General features: G+C 33.7%; 2 protein-coding genes and 1 long non-coding RNA gene across 6 annotated transcripts; 1 reads left to right on the top strand and 2 right to left on the bottom strand.

Moving 5' to 3' along the window:
* Positions 1-69: 69 nt before the first annotated feature.
* On the top strand, positions 70-2,787 carry LOC109585514 (pollen-specific leucine-rich repeat extensin-like protein 2). Its single transcript, XM_020001640.1, has 4 exons — positions 70-223; positions 317-490; positions 540-1,346; positions 1,628-2,787. Exons 1-4 carry the CDS (start codon positions 100-102, stop codon positions 2,650-2,652), a joined length of 2,130 nt encoding a protein of 709 aa, XP_019857199.1. The 5' UTR covers positions 70-99; the 3' UTR covers positions 2,653-2,787.
* Positions 2,788-3,356: 569 nt separating this feature from the next.
* Positions 3,357-18,202, bottom strand: LOC100639625 (nuclear migration protein nudC-like). 4 transcript variants are annotated; one of them, XM_020001641.1, is made up of 12 exons: positions 18,002-18,200; positions 17,863-17,940; positions 17,762-17,806; positions 17,394-17,513; positions 16,474-16,563; positions 5,176-5,313; positions 4,813-4,881; positions 4,635-4,760; positions 3,869-3,952; positions 3,718-3,786; positions 3,548-3,597; positions 3,357-3,490 (listed from the first exon to the last, which is right to left on the bottom strand). In XM_020001641.1, exons 1-12 carry the CDS (start codon positions 18,077-18,079, stop codon positions 3,439-3,441), a joined length of 999 nt encoding a protein of 332 aa, XP_019857200.1. In that variant the 5' UTR covers positions 18,080-18,200; the 3' UTR covers positions 3,357-3,438. The 4 variants fall into 4 exon arrangements, with proteins under 4 accessions (XP_019857200.1, XP_019857201.1, XP_003389572.1 ...); XM_003389524.3 differs by lacking the exons at positions 3,357-3,490; positions 3,548-3,597; positions 3,718-3,786; ... (2 more) ...; positions 4,813-4,881; positions 5,176-5,313 and adding exons at positions 13,996-14,152; positions 14,211-14,260; positions 14,387-14,455; ... (2 more) ...; positions 15,476-15,544; positions 15,838-15,975; XM_020001642.1 differs by lacking the exon at positions 3,869-3,952.
* LOC109585519 (uncharacterized) lies at positions 8,068-9,359 on the bottom strand. The gene is made up of 3 exons (XR_002186528.1): positions 9,300-9,359; positions 8,235-8,303; positions 8,068-8,123 (listed from the first exon to the last, which is right to left on the bottom strand). It is a non-coding gene; the product is annotated as an uncharacterized LOC109585519 (long non-coding RNA).

The raw sequence follows: 18,202 nt of genomic DNA, 5'->3' as shown, positions 1-18,202 counted from the left end.
GCGGTTTAGTGGTGTAATTTTAATTCACTAAAGTTAAATTAATACTATTATATTGTAAATTATTTTTTAGAAAAGGGGTCAATTCCTCCTAGCAAACTAATGATAGAAAGTCCTCCTATTGCATCAAATGATATACCAGATGATAGACCAAAAGTATCTGAATTGATAGAGTTTTATGAGTCACCAAGCAAAGGACAACTGATACTAACTGGAAAAGTAAAAGGTATAAAGAATGAACATAAATTACACAAAATCCAGCACTAACTGTATGAATGGTATGTATTAATTTAATATTAATAGCAATTGCAATTAATAGATTCGACTTTACAAGAGACATTTAAGACTCTTCCCCCAGCAGCACCTGTACCATCACAAAGTGGACAACATGAACCATTTTCAATAGCAAAAGTGCCTGCACAACATCTACCAATAGCAACTAAATTAAGTCAATCATCACAGCCTCTATCACCAATGGAACCTAAACCAAAAAGTACTGTTAAATGCAAATCGATAAAAATAATTTATTCTTATGCTTATAGATGAAAGCTCACAAGAATCAATGCCCCCACCATTGTCACCTCAAATAGAATCACTCTTTCAGAAGCCTTCGCAATCAACAAATAATACATCAATAAATTTAAAGCCACAAGAAACACCATTACTTTCACAGTTCTTTTCATTACAAGATCAACTACCCCCTATACCACCAAGACGTCAAAGTTTATCTACTGTAAATGCCCAACCATTATCATCACAAGTTAAAATTTCTGCTCCACATTCACCACTGCCACCAAGACGTCAAACTATTACACTACCATTGCCACCTAAACCACGTCGACCAACAATAACTACACAACCTCCTCCAAAAGCACCTAAACCACGTCGACCATCAATAACTAATAAGCCTCCACCAATAGCATCTAAGCCAAGACGATCTCAAGATTCATCATCAGCTCCACATGATCCAACAGCAACAGTACTGCAAGATAAGGAGGGGAAGAAAGATCCATCATCATTAGAACCAATGGAAGGATCAATGTCACCAGAATACATTACAATGAAAGAGATGTTAGCTGATCTTGTTGATCTGTTGGCAGGAAATGCTTCAGTTATTTCTCAATTAAATAATCGCCTATTTTCATCTGATCTCATTCCTAAAGCAGTACATGTTACTGTGGAAAGTACTGCAGGACTCAGTCCTTATGATAGAGCTAATAAAATATTCTCTTCAGTACTAGCAACACTTGAGTGTCATCCTAATCTTAACAGTGTGCTCTCTTCTCTCATTACTTCACTACAGAAAGTAGGACTGAATGACATGGCATTTAAACTATCGACAAAATTAAGTAAGTGTAATCTAAATGTAATTTATTGCATATATATTGTAAAATAAAAACCTGTATCAAAATCAGTTCAAGCCTTTATTAGAAGCCTTATAAGTCTGTGTCCAAATTTCACTGTTCAATCGCTGGCATTTCTTCATGCAGTATACATCCCATTTATGTTTCAAAACTGTTCAGAATCTTTAATTTGAGTCTGTACTTGGAAGGCCTCTGTTTAAAATATACAGTAATGTCCGTAAATTGTTCATTATCATGGTATTGTTTGCTGTTATTATTATTTTTAGGGGATAAAGGAGGTAGCATAGAAGTTGAGCAAATTGAGCCACCATTAGCACCTAAACAACAACGACCATCGCTAACTAAAGAACCTTCATTAGATGAACAATATCCTGACACAAAAAATGATGAGCATGAGTACCAAATACCACACCTGCAGTCAGTGTATGTTGAGTCCCCCTCTAGTAGACCTGCAGTAATACAACTTAGTTCAAAGGCAGAAGTTGCTCGCACAATTGAGTCACTACACCAAGAGCTTACTAGTCTTGTCACTAAAATAAGGAAATATTTTAATGAACTTGTTTCAAGTGGGAAATTAGAAGTAAATGACATACGATATCATGCAGAAGCATACTTGAAACAAGCATTAAATTTATCACTTGTAAACATGGACACTATATTTAATGCTATTAGCCCTCATTATGATTTCTTCAATTTTGGATTACTCAAGAGTTTAGTACATCGTTTCATCCCCTTATCAGATGATGTTCATGCTGAACTAATTCAATACATTAAGAATGTTGATGAGTTCTCAGAATTATCACAATTAAAGCACATACGATCAAAAATCAAAGAGAAACTGTCATCATTACCAGCAGCAGCCTCACCAACCACTAGCAATCAAACAAAAGTTGTCATTGAACTAAATCATAGATGGGAAGAAATGACTTTGCAAAATTTTAAAAGAGTTCTTCAATATTACTTTGGACATAAAGTAACAGATATTTTCTTTATAGTGGACATTGATTTTGGTTCAGTTGTCATTACGCTGTTAATACCAACCTCACTATCACAGTCTATTATTGATACAATCAGTAACAATAAAGAATCAATGAGTAGATTAGGAATATTGGAAGTTGCTGTTAAAATTCCTATCGGAAGAAAAGATGATAACAATTTCAGCACTTCGCTCAATGAATTGTTTAAAGCTGCTGATAGCTTTGAAGAATTTATGCTACTGCAGTTAGGAGCTGATCCTAACAGTAAAGATGAGGGAGAATATGGGGTAATAATTGAACAGAACCTATTGTAATTCTGTTTGTTTGTCTGTACACGTAAGCAAGAGTACTCTTGACGTACATCATGGTGTGATTAGGAGTAGTAGAATTTTATGTTTTGCATTTATTTGGCATTGATTTATGCCCACCAATAGATTGTTTACATAATATCTGGTATTGTCTAAGAAAAATCAACCATGTGTAACATCCCCCATTGAGTTTGACACATGAAACAATTTTACAGGTCAGGGATAAAGGAAATTTGAAAGACGTTAATGACCTTGAAATCATTATAAATGAGAGTTACGTTACCATAGTAGATCTATATACTATATACTGCAACTTTTATAACTGTAGACATTAAAGTAACAACCTGGTTTCATGTCTTCCAGTAGGAATGAAGGACACACTCAATTGCACTTAGTGATTACTAGATATTAATTGGTTACAACCCTCATTAGTGTAGGAGTAGTTTTTTGCTTAATTGTTTGTACATGAACATTAGACCTTGATGAGGGGTAGAACCCCCTTATAGTGTTTAACATTCTTTTAGTAGACAAACACCTATTATACATGTACATGTATATACTGCCTAATTGATACACGAGTTTCTACCAATAAATAACATCTACTGGTGAGGCCACTATAATATCAATTTTTAATCAAAAAACGTGCTTTCAACTTCAGCATCAACATAACATCAGGCCTATAGCACCTTAGCATTCACCTATTAACTCAATGAGGGCTAGTAATTGATAGATCAATAAGGTTTGATACTTATAACGTCACATAATTAAAAGTACAATTATTATCATTTGTGTTTATGATATCTTTGCTTTAGAGAAATCCATTTCAGGATGCTGTTCCATAAATCTACATTAATAGCAATAACACATTAATAAAAATAATTATTATTTTAATAGTCCTAACTTCTTCAATATATCTTGCTTCTTTTGTTCATCAGACGTGGGGAGACCTCTCTGAAGGGGAAAGGAGAGAGAGAGGAGGAGGAGGAGACATAAATGATAAAAGGAGGATGGGGAGATGGTGATAAGTATAGTACAGTGAAATGTTAAGTTTCCAACGATACTAGTACAAACCTCTTTCTGTCTCTGATCATACATCATCTTCTCAACCATACCTCTTGTCTCTGAATCAAGATCAGATAACTAACAACATACACAAATATAATATCAATATTTATCAATTAAAATTTGCTTAATCAGCATGGCTATTATTGTCATTATTTACTTTTGAGTTTTCAGGTTGCACTTTCTTTGTGTTAATCTCAGGATCAGTAGTAACAATTCTTGTCCACCACTCCATTTTATTTTGCTACGAGTTAAAAGTACCATAACCTCATTAATTTCTCTCTCTTATAATGTCAAGACATTGCTCAAGTTTAAGTGTCAGTAAAAGTAAGTGTACATGTACATGTATACACAAAGCAAAGGCTTAACTTGTGTATAGGTACTATAGGATTAAAATTTTATTATTTGGACTCTAAATAGTATACTACAATAATGCTTGTATAACTCAGGATACTGCTTAAAATCTTGAATTCTAAATAGAACATACCAACGCATGTGTTTAAATAAACATTTATTTACATGTACATGTACTAAAAATACATGTACCAGTCAGGGATTCATACAGGATTTTTTGTAGGGAGGACACAACCAAAACGATATTGAGCTAATCAAGCAAAAGTCAGTTTTGCCAGTGCAGGAGTAAACTATTATACACATGATTATTGTATTGTACACATGATGGGGGGGAACTAAAGGCCTTTTCACACTGGCAGTTTTCGAAGCACTTGACCTCATATCAATCCACCTCTGGAGGTGAAGTGAGAGTGACGAGTATCAATTGAAAACCACTCTAGTGTGAACACGATTAATGCGCATTACTTTGGCCAGTGTGAAAAGGCCTTTATAATTAGAGTAGGAGGGATATCCCCCTTTCCCACCCCTGCTCATATGACACCTTGCCAGTGTGTAATGGTCTCTTTTCTCACCTTTTCCAAGTGGACACATATAATCTTCCTGTCCTCCAGAGTCCAGAAACAATCCTCAAGTTTTATCTTATTATAAAGTTCTCCGTTAATTATTGAGTCTTTCCCTTTAACGCCAATCTTCAAATGCTTTTAAAATATTTATTAATTATTTTTATTTATTTATTGTGAGCCAAATTACTTTAGTTTGAAAGTCAACTACAACGTCTCTGCTTTTAATTGGAATATCCAACTGAGTGGGTACTCTTATCTGAGGAGAAAGAGAGAGAGAGGGAGTGAGAGGGGCAAATACAATTAAATTTTATACTGTATGCTCTATTTTTCATGGTTATAAAGCTTATAAACTTTGCAAATAATCTTAAGAATACAAATACAAGTAGTTTTAACTTTCCTTGGATGAGGTGTATCGAACATACATGTACATGTACAATCAAAATAAATAACGTATAAAAAATAATTTTGGTTTTTTTCTTTTTTCATTCACGTTAGCTTTAATAACAAATAATGTACATGCATGTTCATATGATCTATAGTTCACATGTACCTCTACATCTTGAAGTGTTTGTGTCCACTTGTAATGAGGTAGATCAGCTCCATTACCAACATTAGGCTTTATCTTCCCTTTACTGTCTTCATCTTCATCATCATCTGATCCTTTGTCTTCAGTAGCATCTTCAGCTACCTATTAACAATAATATACTTAATATCATGTACATGTGTTTATAAGATGAAGTAGTGGTTGACCAAAGTTTGTGTCATTAGTGCTAACTTCTTCAAAATATTTTGCTTTTGTTCATCAGATGTGTGGAGACCTCTCTGAAGGGGAAAGGAGAGAGAGAGGAGGAGACAAAGAAGGTAAAAGTAGGAAGAGGAGATGGTGATAAGCATAGTATAATAAAATGGTAAATCTCCAATGATACTAGTACAAACCTCTTTCTAATGAATACTTACATTCACTAGAATTTACTTAGACATTCTTAAAATGATTGTACATCAACTAATTACTATGACCTATTACCCTGTACTATATAGACCACCCAGAGTGAGAATTGCAAAAGCTATATCACTCATTGTATATGCAATATCCGCCCACACATCATAATTGGCTAGAGATGGGCAATTCCAGAATTTACAATCAATTCAGTCTGATTCCAAATATTTTTGAGACTGGAATTGATTGAATCGAATATCAATTCCGAGTATTACATCTGCGCATGTGCAAAGCCACATGTTGTGCAAAGTTTGTTGTCTTTGTTGTTTGTCTGTTGTTCATTCGTCAGACTCCACCTACCAATTAATGTACTGGCTACAGTTAATGTTTTCAGTTTTAGGCCAAACCAAAACAAGAATAACTTGTTAAAGTACTGGCAAACTTCTAATAATAATACTGAATGATAATAATAAATATTATTTTTTCATATCAATTATTATTAATTATACCTTATGTGAGCTGCTAACATTTCATCATAAGAAGAGTCTAAAATAACCTGACATGCTGACTCAGCATCTCCCTATTATTCAATTAATTAATGATACATTAATAAACATGTATTACATCACTTACGTTAAATACATGAGAGTCTTTTAAAGCTACCAGCTCCTACGAGAGAGAAAATGAAAGAAAGGATAGGAGGAGAGAGATGAGAACAATGAAGTATTATTATACTACTAACTGATAATAATTCACCATCATATCCTTTAATAGACCTATCAACCTGGTTAATAAATAAATACACAAAATAGAAATTAAAGAACATTACATGCATCAGGAATTGATCCAAAGCCGCCATATTGAGGGTTAAAATGTGATATTAACGAGCCCCTCCCTTTGTATCTATCCAGCCAGCATCTGAGCCAGCATACCGTAATCATAATTTGCTATGGCATCTAAAAGTTTCTCTTCTGAATCTCCTCTCTTCTCTTCTCAGTTGACAACGGGTAATACTCATTGACTACTTTTAGATCTATTGCAATTATGTTTTATTCTGATTTTATAGATGCATTGTATGATGTTGCTGATCTATTGCAGGAAAGTGGTTTCCTTCAGACAAGATGGCATGAGTTGGGACTGACACTAGGACTACACAAGAACACACTGGACGTCATTAAAAGGGACAATGATACAACCTATGATTGTTTAACTGAATGCCTCTCCAAGTGGTTGTCCAGAGCTGATAGTGTTGACAGTAAAGGAGGAGCTACCATTGACTCACTGTCAGATGCTCTTAAATCTATGAATGAGAATGCTGCAGCTGAAAAGTTAAGAGAAGATTGTAAGTAAATTTAATATCACTGAACAAAATTAATTTCACATGCTCCTTATGTAAAAAATTCATAAATCATGGCACTTGACATTATGACAAATTAAATGTTTTAACTAATAGAAGTACCAATGATAATAAATACTAGTCTATGTCTGCTACAATATACACTGTGCTGTGGCAAAAGTTACCCTCATCAATTATCTACTATCCATGCCAGCATGTGTTTGTAGTATCTATGATACCATTAGCCCTTTATTAATTGGCTGCACAATGCAGTTCAATATAATAGCTCCAATTAAACATTGACAGGAATCAATGTTCCCATAGCATTTGTACAAATTCATTCATTAATTTCATTTTATATACACCTTTCTTTTATACATTTCAGTGGACAAACAGTTCAGTTATAATGATGATGAGCCGGGAATAGAATACATCATGTGTGATGTACCAGACTTTCTTGCCGATGCACCAGAAGAAGGTCTTGTTCCAATGACGGTTACTACTGAAGTTATAAGCATTGCTGAAAAGATGAAGAAAGATGCTGAAAAGAAGCTTAAGATAAAGCCAGGCTACACTACCTTCACTCCTTTGTACTATATAAAGAAAGGAGAAACTGATTATTGTATAAGAGTAAGTTTAGTCATTAATGTACATGCATATGCAGTAGCTATAGAACATGCAGTCATTCACCATGCTTGCCGAAGTGGATACTAACGAGTTTGGGTTTCAGGGTTTATGGTACTAAGCAGTTGGCTTGTCACTCTGTCATTGAGACTCACTCAATAATGCACTTGAGACTCAGAGGGAGTCAGCTCCATCATTATTACTATAATTTTTGTTAGGTTAAGGTTGATGATGATCAGTTAATAGATGTCTGTGGTCAATATTGTGCTGGTACTGTCAGGAGAGTTAAAGCAAAGCCTGTTACTGAAGATGGTGATCAGACATTTTTCTAACTTTACTTTTTTTTAATCTGCTCAGTTCATTATACAGCTGCTTCATTAATTATTTTTAGTATTTCGTATTGCTGCTACATATCCGCTGCTTTTTTCATTTTAGTATTTTTATTAAGATACTAAAATTTTCAAGAAATGCTATATATAAACACATATTACATTTATGATAAAAAAATAATAATAAATAATAATAATTATTATTATTTAGTCCTAACTTCTTCAATATACATGTATCTTGCTTCTTTTGTTCAGCACACATGGGAAGACCTCTTTGAAGGGGAAAGGAGAAAGAGAGGTGAAGGACATGTAGAGAATAAAAGGAGGAAGAGAAGAGGGTGATAAGTATAGTATAATAAAGCTAATGATACTAGCATACAAACCTCTTTCTGTCTCTGATCATACATCATCTTCTCAACCATACCTCTTGTCTCTGAATCAAGATCAGATAACTAACAACATACAACATATCAACATAAAGTTTGAGTTGAGCATGCAGTAGATCAATAGCTGGAAACAACTGTGGGTGCATTTTTGTGACCATTTAAATCTGTGGCAAAGCTTGTTCAAAGATCAATATTCACAACATACACATTTAATGATGCTGATACATATTCATGACTTAGTTTGAAATGAAATTTTACAATTCAATTTTATAACATTTCCTCATACTTGGTTATTAGTATTTCCTTGTACTTTCATTGCTAATTAAATGAAGCAAGGACTTATATACTTTATAAAGGTCATACACCTAAATTTTGATTAAATTACAGCATCTTTAGGTATTCAGGGACAGCTGTTGAATACTTACAGAAATCATTACTTATACATTCTTATTATGCTTGTACATGTACATCAACTTTAAAATTTTTTTTAGATATTAAATATCAACATCAGCTCAAACTTTGATATAAAGAGATGTATATGCATAAAAAATAAGAGAATTCTCTCCTAGTCATTTTTGGCAAAATTTGGCCAATGACCTTGTATACAGAAACTTTGACCAGATTTTCGTGCAAATTTAAAAATTCATAAAAAATCCAATTTTGATCAAAATCAACTCAAACTTTCAACATAAGAACATGCATATGCATCAGAAAAAATTATAAAAATTAAAAATCTCTTCCTTTGATTTTTGGTAAAATTTGACTGTGACCCTGTACTACAGTCCAGGGACTTAACTAATTTTAGAGCAAATTTAAAAATTTGCAAAAAATCAAATTTTGATCAAAATCAACTCAATTTCTACAAAACACAAAAACATGTATATGCATCAGAAAAAAAATTATAAAATTAGAGAATTCTCTCCTTTTCATTTTTTAAATATTGGTGCAAAATTTAAAAATTTGTAAAAAATACAAATTTGATCGGAATCAGCTCAAACTTTCTACACAAAATACATTATTTACATATGTACATATTTGTTCAGCAGCTCATTCCAATCTCACCTCTTTTCTTTCCCTAGCTTGACATTACCACCTCACTCCTTAGCAACAGACTCCCACTCCCACTCCCACTCCTACTTTTATCGGGACCCGTTAAGTGGCGTTAACAGTCTGCATCTGTTTCTTTTCTGAATCTCGTCTCTTCTATTCTCAGTTGAATGGGTAATATTCATTGACTATTAGATCTATATATAGCAATTATATTTTTATTCTGTTTTAATAGATAAACTGTTTTATGTTGTTGATCTGTTGGAGAGATGTGGTTTCCCTCAGACAAGATGGTATGAACTGGGACTGACACTAGGACTACACAAAAACACACTGGACGCAATTGAAAGGAATCATCCTGGTGATGCATCTCGATGCTTGCTTGAATGCCTCTCCCAGTGGTTGTCCAGAGCTGATAATGTTGACAGTAAAGGAGAAGCTACCTTTGACTCACTGTCAGATGCTCTTAAATCTATGAATGAGAATGCTGCGGCTGACAAGTTAGATCAAGAGAGTAAGTTAATGTCACTGATTGTATTAGTATGGACTGTGTGTGTGTGTATTCTATAGAATGTCATATATATATAGTGATCAATTTTGTGATGTAATTATGTGCATAATACTAGTGGGTGTTGGTATTAGCATAGATACTATATACCCCTGGATACGAAACTCTTCTATGCACACATATAAAATCCCATAAGGAAACGTCATAAACGTCACATCCGGCTGTCCTCACCCTTGTTTCGCTGCATTCATGGCTGCCAGGGTAAGTAAAACAATCACAGTAGCCTATTCGTTTGTTAAAGTAGCTGAATGATCCCTCAGAAGACTTTGCAAAGCCTTTATATATTGAAATAATGCTCATAAACGATAGTTTGAGTGCATATTATAGTTCTACAATGGATGTCATAGCCTACTTGTTGTGTACATTTCACTCAAGCCACTTTTTTAGCTTAACTCTGTTGAATTAGGCCAACATTCTTTATTGTACTGATAGGTTATTGTTTACTAGTTGTAGTGGGGCTATTATTTAGAGTTTGTGTTAAGTAAAAGAGCTGTTATTTCCTAAATCTTGGTTTTTCAAGCCCCACCTTTCTAGCCAATTTTTCTTTGTAATACTTGACTTAATTGGAACTTTTTCTATATGGTTTTGTAGCTTGAGAATAGGTAGTTGTAGTGGGCCTATTCTCAAAAGGAGTGTATTTTTAGTTTTGGTGCAATTGTGTTGTCAAATTCATCATTTTTAGGTGACAAGAGATGGGAAAGTCATGCATTGGTAGACTGCATTATACTAAAAGAAAAGGAAAGTTTCAGCAATTATAATGCATGATAAATGTCAAGTTTTATTGTATTATTGTACATAAAATCACACTTTTATTAGCAATAATAATAATACTTTTTATCATTGCTTTATTTTTATTCTGAATGAAAACGTAATATGACATATTTCCGGTGAAACAAGCCTCAGAACATCCGGTCGGGCCGTGTTTCATATCCAGGGGTATATAGTATCTATGGTATTAGCGGTTTAGTGGTGTAATTTTTAATTCACTAAAGTTAAATTAATACTATTATATTGTAAATTATTTTTTAGAAAAGGGGTCAATTCCTCCTAGCAAACCAATGATAGAAAGTCCTCCTATTGCATCAAATGATCTACCAAATACACCGAAATTATCTAAATTGATAGAGTTTCATGAGTTATTAATCAAAAGACAACTGGAGGAGTCTCTACCACCACTTGATGTTGATACTATAAGAAAGATGAATGATCATGAAGAAAAATCTTTAAGAACATTTGAAGAGCATTTAATACTAACTGGAAAAGTAAAAGGTATAAAGAATGAACATAAATTACACAAAATATAACAATAAACTAATTTAGTCATCCAGCACTAACTGTATGAATGGTATGTATTAATTTAATATTAATAGCAATTGCAATTAATAGATTCGACTTTACAAGAGACATTTAAGACTCTTCCCCCAGCAGCACCTGTACCATCACAAAGTAGACAACACGAACCATTTTCAATGGCAAAAGTGCCTGCACAACGTCTACCAATAGCACCTAAATTAAGTCGATCATCACAGCCTCTATCACCAATGGAACCTAAACCAAAAAGTACTGTTAAATGCAAATCGATAAAAATAATTTATTTTTATGCTTATAGATGAAAGCTTGCAAGAATCAATGCCCCCACCATTGTCACCTCAAATAGAATCACTCTTTCAGAAGCCTTTGCAATCAACAAATAATACATCAATAAATTTAAAGCCACAAGAAACACCATTACTTTCACAGTACTTTTCATTACAAGATCAACCACCCCCTATACCACCAAGACGTCAAAGTTTATCTACTGTAAATGCCCAACCATTATCACCACAAGTTAAAATTTCTGCTCCACATTCACCACTGCCACCAAGACGTCAAACTACTACACTACCATTGCCACCTAAACCACGTCGACCAACAATAACTGTACAACCTTCACCAATAGCATCTAAGCCAAGACAATCTCAAGATTCATCATCAGCTCCACATGATCCTACAGCAACAGTACTGCAAGATAAGGAGGGGAAGAAAGATCCATCATCATTAGAACCAATGGAAGGATCAATGTCACCAGAATACATTACAATAAAAGAGATGTTAGCTGATCTTGTTGATCTGTTGGCAGGAAATGCTCCAGTTATTTCACGATTAAATAATCATCTCTTTTCTCTTGCTGTCATACCTCAAGATGTACACAATGCTGTTGCTAATTCTTATCCTACTCCAAATGAAAGAGCTACTCGACTCATCAATTCATTATTAACTATCATACAAACTCATTCTAATCCTAACAGTGTGTTCTCTTCTCTCATTACTGCACTACAAAAAGCAGGAGTAAAGAACATGGCATCTAAACTGATGAAAAAATTAGGTAAGTACAATCTGAATATCATTTCTAAAATCTCAGTTCAAGATTTCAATAGAAGCCTTGAGCTTGTTTCCAAATGTCACAGTCCTTGCTGGCATTTTTTATGCAGTATGAATCCCAAAACTGTTTTTTGTGTCTGTACTGGGAGGCATCTGTTTAAAAGATACAGAAACATAAACTATTCATTGTCATGCATGGTTTTGTTGCTATTATTATTATTCTTAGGGGATAAAGGTGGTAGCATAAGAGTTGAGCAAATTGAGCCACCAAAAGCACCTAAACGCTCACCAATGCTAACTACAGAACCTCCACAACTACATTCTGAGAATGTGTATGAAGTACCGCGAATTAAGTCACACCTGCATGATGAGCTTTGCTCTAGTCCCACCGTGATAGAACTTAGTTCAAAGGAAGAAGTTGCTCGGAGTATTGAATCACTGCATGAGCAGTTTACTGGTCTTGCAACTAAAATAAGAACACATTTTGATGAACTTGTTTCCAGTGGGAAATTGAAAGCAAGCGTGGTGGCATTTCATGCAGAAGAATATTTGGGGCAAGATTTAAAGTCATCATCGTCAGAAATCAACATGGATAATTTAAAATTATCACCGCCAGAAATCAACATGGATACTATATTTACTGCTATTAAACCACATTACAACTTCTTTAATGTTGGATTACTCAAGAGTTTAGTACGTTGTTTCATTCCCTCATCAGATGAGCTTCAAATTGAACTAATTCAATACATTGATAGCGTTGATAAATTCTCAGAATCATCACAATTGAAGCACATACGATCAACAATCAAAGGGAAATTGTCATCATTACCAGGAGGAGCCTTACCAACCACTAGCAATCAAACAAAACCAGTCGTTATTAAACTGAATGACAGATGGGATGAAATGACTTTGAAAAATTTTAAAAGAGTTCTTCAATATTACTTTGAGCATAAAATAGCAGATATTTTCACTATAGTGGACATTGACTTAGGCTCAGTTGTCATTACACTGTTAATACCAGCCTCACTATCACAGTCTATTATCGATACTATCAATAAGAAAAAAAAATCAATGAGTAGATTAGGAATATTGGAAGTTGCTGTTGAGATTCCTATCAGAAGAAAAGACGATAACAATTTTGACGCTTCGCTCCATCAATCGGTTAAAGCTGGTGATAGTTTTGAAGTATCAATGCTACTGCAGTTAGGAGCTGATCCTAACAGTAAAGATGAAAGAGGAAAGAGTGCAGTAGAGATAGCTAACGAAGGACGGTATAGCAATGAAGGTGGAAATATTATTATGACACCTAATATTGGCTATGGAATATATTGAATATTAATATTCATTGATGAATATTATTAGACCTATACTACTTATAAATTACACTGCTATATACTTATACTTTATAGCTGTATACATTAAAGTTAACAACTTGTTAGTTTCATGTCTTCTAGTAGGAATGAAGGAGGACACACTCAATTGCACTTGGTGATTATTGGTTAAAGCCCTCATTATAGTGTAGTAGTTGTTACATGAACATTAGAGCTTGATGAGGGGTAGAATCCCTTAGCATTTAACATTCTTTTAGTAGACAAACATTTCATGTATACTGCCTAACTGATACATGAGTTTCTACCAATACACAACATCTGCTGGTGAGGCCACTACACTATATCAATTTTTAATCAAAAATGTTTTTTGCTTTGTGCTAAAACTGAACCAAATTCAACTCCAGTATCAACATGACATCAGGCCTACACCACCTTAACAATCACCTGTTGATTAATGAACACACATCAACCCAATGAGGGCTAGCAATTGATTGATCCATAAAGTTTGATACTTATAACGTCACATAATTAAAAGTACAATTATTATCATTTGTGTTTATGATATCTTTGCTTTAGAGAAATCCATTTCAGGATGCTGTTCCATAAATCTACATTAATAGCAAATAATACATTACTAAAAATAATTACTATTTTAATAGTGCTAACTTCTTCAATATATCTTGCTTCTTTTGTTCATCAGATGTGGGGAGACCTCTCTAAAGGGGAAAGGAGAGAGAGAGAGAGAGAGGAGACAGATGATAAAAGGAGGAAGAGGAGATGGTGGTGATAAGTACAGTGTATAGTATAATAAAATGTAAGTTTCCAATGATACTAGTACAAACCTCTTTCTGTCTCTGATCATACATCATCTTCTCAACCATACCTCTTGTCTCTGAATCAAGATCAGATAACTAACAACATACACAAATATAATATCAATATTTACCAATTAAAATTTGCTTAATCAGCAATGGCTATTATTATCATTATTTACTTTTGAGTTTTCAGGTTGAACTTTCTTAGTGTTAATCTCAGGATCAGTAGTAACAATTCTTGTCCACCACTCCATTTTATTTTGCTACAAGTTAAAATACCATAACCTCATTAATTTCTCTCTCTTATAATGTCAGACATTGCTCAAGTTTAAGTGTCAGTAAAAGTAAGTGTACATGTACATGTATACACAAAGCAAAGGCTTAAATTGTGTATAGGTACTACAGGATTAAAACTTCATTATTTGGGCTCTAAATAGTATACAATAATGCTTGTATAACTCAGGATACTGCTTAAAATCTTGAATTCTAAATAGAACATACCAACGCATGTGTTTAAATAAACATTTATTTACATGTACATGTACTGAAATACATGTACCAGTCAGGGATTCATACAAGATTTTTCGTAGGGAGGACACAACCAAAACGATATTGAGCTAATCAAGCAAAAGTCGGTTTTGCCGGTGCAGGAGTAAACTATTATACACATGATTATTGTATTGTACACATGATGGGGGGAACTAAAGGCCTTTTCACACTGGCAGTTTTCGAAGCACTTGACCTCACATCAATCCACCTCTGGAGGTGAAGTGAGAGTGACGAGTATCAATTGGAAACCACTCTAGTGTGAACACGATTAATGCGCATTACTTTGGCCAGTGTGAAAAGGCCTTTATAATTAGAGTAGGAGGGATATCCCCCTTTCCCACCCCTGCTCATATGACACCTTGCCAGTGTGTAATGGTCTCTTTTCTCACCTTTTCCAAGTGGACACATATAATCTTCCTGTCCTCCAGAGTCCAGAAACAATCCTCAAGTTTTATCTTATTATAAAGTTCTCCGTTAATTATTGAGTCTTTCCCTTTAACGCCAATCTTCAAATGCTTTTAAAATATTTATTAATTATATTTATTTATTTATTGTGAGCCTAATTACTTTAGTTTGAAAGTCAACTACAACGTCTCTGCTTTTAATTGGAATATCCAACTGAGTGGGTACTCTTATCTGAGGAGAAAGAGAGAGAGGGAGGGAGAGAGAGGAGGGGGCAAATACAGTTAAATTTAATACTGTAGAGAACTCTATTTTTTATGGTTATAAAACTTATAAACTTTGCAAGTACAAGTATTGTAGGCTTTTAACTTTCCTTGGATGAGGTGTATCTAACATACATGTACATGTACAATCAAAATAAATAACGTATAAAAAATAATTTTGGTTTTTTCCTTTTTTTCATTCACGTTAGCTTTAATAACAAATAATGTACACGTATGTTTATATGATGTATAGTTCTATGCTACCTCTACATCTTGAAGTGTTTGAGTCCACTTGTAATGAGGTAGATCAGCTCCATTACCAACATTAGGCTTTATCTTCCCTTTACTGTCTTCATCATCATCATCATCTGATCCTTTGTCTTCAGTAGTATCTTCAGCTACCTATTAACAATAATATCATTAATATCATGTACATGTGTTTATAGGTGAAGTAGTGGCTGACCAAAGGTTGTGTCATTATCCTGATTTTTGTGCAACTTTACAAATTTGTAAAAAAATCCTATTCTGATCGGAATCAGCTCAAACTTTCTATGCAACATAAGAACATGTATATGTATCAGGAAAAATTATAAAAAGAGAATTCTCTTCTTTTCATTTTTGGCAAAATTTAGTCAATGACACTGTACTATAGTACAGAAACTTTGGCCTGATTTTTGAGCAATTTTAAAAATTTACAAAAATCGTATTTCGATTAGAATCAGCTTAAATTTTCTACACAACATAAAATCATGTTTTGCAATGTAGCATCAGAATTAATTATAAAAATGAAGATTTCTCACTGACACATTTTAAAGAAATTCGGCTAAGGTGTATGCAAATACATGTACATGACTACATTATTATTAATGTACTACTATCATTAATAATAAATACACTCACTTTATGATTATTATCAACAGCAGGTGGAGGAGGTTGAGCAGGAGGAGGTTGATTAGCTTTTGATATCTGTTCAGCTTCTTCATCAGTGACCTAATGAATATGAAATACCGTCTATCTCAAAATTTTTACTATAACTTTAATTTTACTGGATTAGAATTTTGTAAAAATTAGATCACCCATATAATTACATGCCACATTCAATAATACATGACACAGTCTTATTTAGTAAAAATTAAATCACAACACAATTTTAAAACACAAAAATTTTCTACCACACAAATTTCCTGATCGACGGTATTATCATTCAAGTTTGTCAAGGTTTATTCATTTAAAAGTATATTTATAAAGTGCAGACATACATGTACATGTATACATTGTATTCATCCAAGTTTGTGGTGGTTTATTTTACAGGGCTTTAACTAGACACAAAAGAAAACTGTTAAATATTATGAAGTTTCTGTGAACTGCATAAAAATGCTAAAATGGATCACAGAATCTATTGTATATGATACAACAAAACTTTAGAGGCAATACACAATTGTCACTGAACTCACTATACATGTGCATGATATGCTAGTGGATGTCTTCTCTACACAATACACATTATCAATTAAATTAAAGCACACTGTAACAACTCCCCTCTGTCTCTCTCCGCTGGGCCCTCCCTCACTCCCCTTCATTATACATGTACCATATAGCGAGAAAATTTGTACCATATAGCAGCTAATTTTGGAGGGACTAAAATTTGGTGAATTGCTAAGTTTTGATGATTGACGAATTTTAATTTGGTGAATTTGTGGCCATGTGCCATTAAGCATGCGCATAATGGCTCAAAATGGTGGATTTTATTTTGGCGAACCAAATTTGCCAATTTTAATTCCCTCCAAAATTTCCAGCTATACATGTACATGTACACGTACCTCTACTATTTCCGGTTCTTTTAATGGAGTATGTGTAGAGTCAGTAGCTGCTTTTGTAGCTGGTGGAGGTTGAGCTGGTCCAGTTGGTTTAGGCTCCTTCTTTACTTTAGGCTTAGCATTCTGAACGAAATAAAGATAAATAAAATTTGCCAAATTTCAAACTCCAAAAATCTAATTACATATTATTCTTTTTCTTGTTAAAAATTATGCTGTGGTAAATCAGCAAAATTCAGAATAACACCAATTTTAAATGCATTATTTTAAATAAAACAAGCTGACAAAATTTTCGCATTTCCTGTCATTAAATCTCACACATAAATGGTACATGTACTTCCTCTACTGTAAAACATGTACACAAGTTCAATCACCTGTAACGCTAACTTTTCATGTTTACGAAGGATACTTAGCACCAACTACAAGAAAATTAATGAAGAATATTTAATTAATTATTTAATTAATTATTTAATACCTGCTCCGCCTTCCCTTTCTGAACTCCGGTAAAGAAATCGGTCTTACGTCTCAAAAAACCAAAAAATGTATCCAGCAACTAAACGAAAATTAAACAATATAAACCACGCCTACTAATTAAATATGGCTGCTGTAATTACCTGGGTGATCCCCTCAGTATGTTGCTGAGCTAATCCTAACAGGAGGCCATCAAATCTTGCTTCATCTTCATCACTCATAATCTACTCCTTTCTCTGAGAAAATAACTCGCTCTTTTAAATAAATGACACAGAAAAATGACTAAAGTGAGAATTTGCTTAAAATGCTACACGTGGGTGAGTTCAACTGAGCATGCGCAATAA

This window comes from Amphimedon queenslandica, unplaced genomic scaffold (assembly GCF_000090795.2).
Source record: "Amphimedon queenslandica unplaced genomic scaffold, v1.1 AMPQUscaffold_13051, whole genome shotgun sequence".
NCBI classification, from domain to species: Eukaryota; Metazoa; Porifera; class Demospongiae; order Haplosclerida; family Niphatidae; genus Amphimedon; species Amphimedon queenslandica.
The sequence above is the reverse complement of the archived record's forward strand: the minus strand, read 5'-3'. Positions and strand labels throughout refer to the sequence as shown.

Excerpts from the sequence above, each read along its gene's own strand:
- LOC100639625 (XM_020001641.1), bottom strand. The coding sequence starts at position 18,079 with ATGAGTGATGAAGATGAAGCAAGATTTGATGGCCTCCTGTTAGGATTA. Across the intron at positions 5,314-16,473 it reads CTGTTGATAATAATCATAAA|GTAGCTGAAGATGCTACTGA; the intron begins GTGAGTGTATTT and ends TATTGTTAATAG. Across the intron at positions 3,953-4,634 it reads TATGTGTCCACTTGGAAAAG|CAAAATAAAATGGAGTGGTG; the intron begins GTGAGAAAAGAG and ends TTTAACTCGTAG.
- LOC109585514 (XM_020001640.1), top strand. The coding sequence starts at position 100 with ATGATAGAAAGTCCTCCTATTGCATCAAATGATATACCAGATGATAGA. Across the intron at positions 224-316 it reads ACTAACTGGAAAAGTAAAAG|ATTCGACTTTACAAGAGACA; the intron begins GTATAAAGAATG and ends TGCAATTAATAG. Across the intron at positions 1,347-1,627 it reads TAAACTATCGACAAAATTAA|GGGATAAAGGAGGTAGCATA; the intron begins GTAAGTGTAATC and ends TATTATTTTTAG.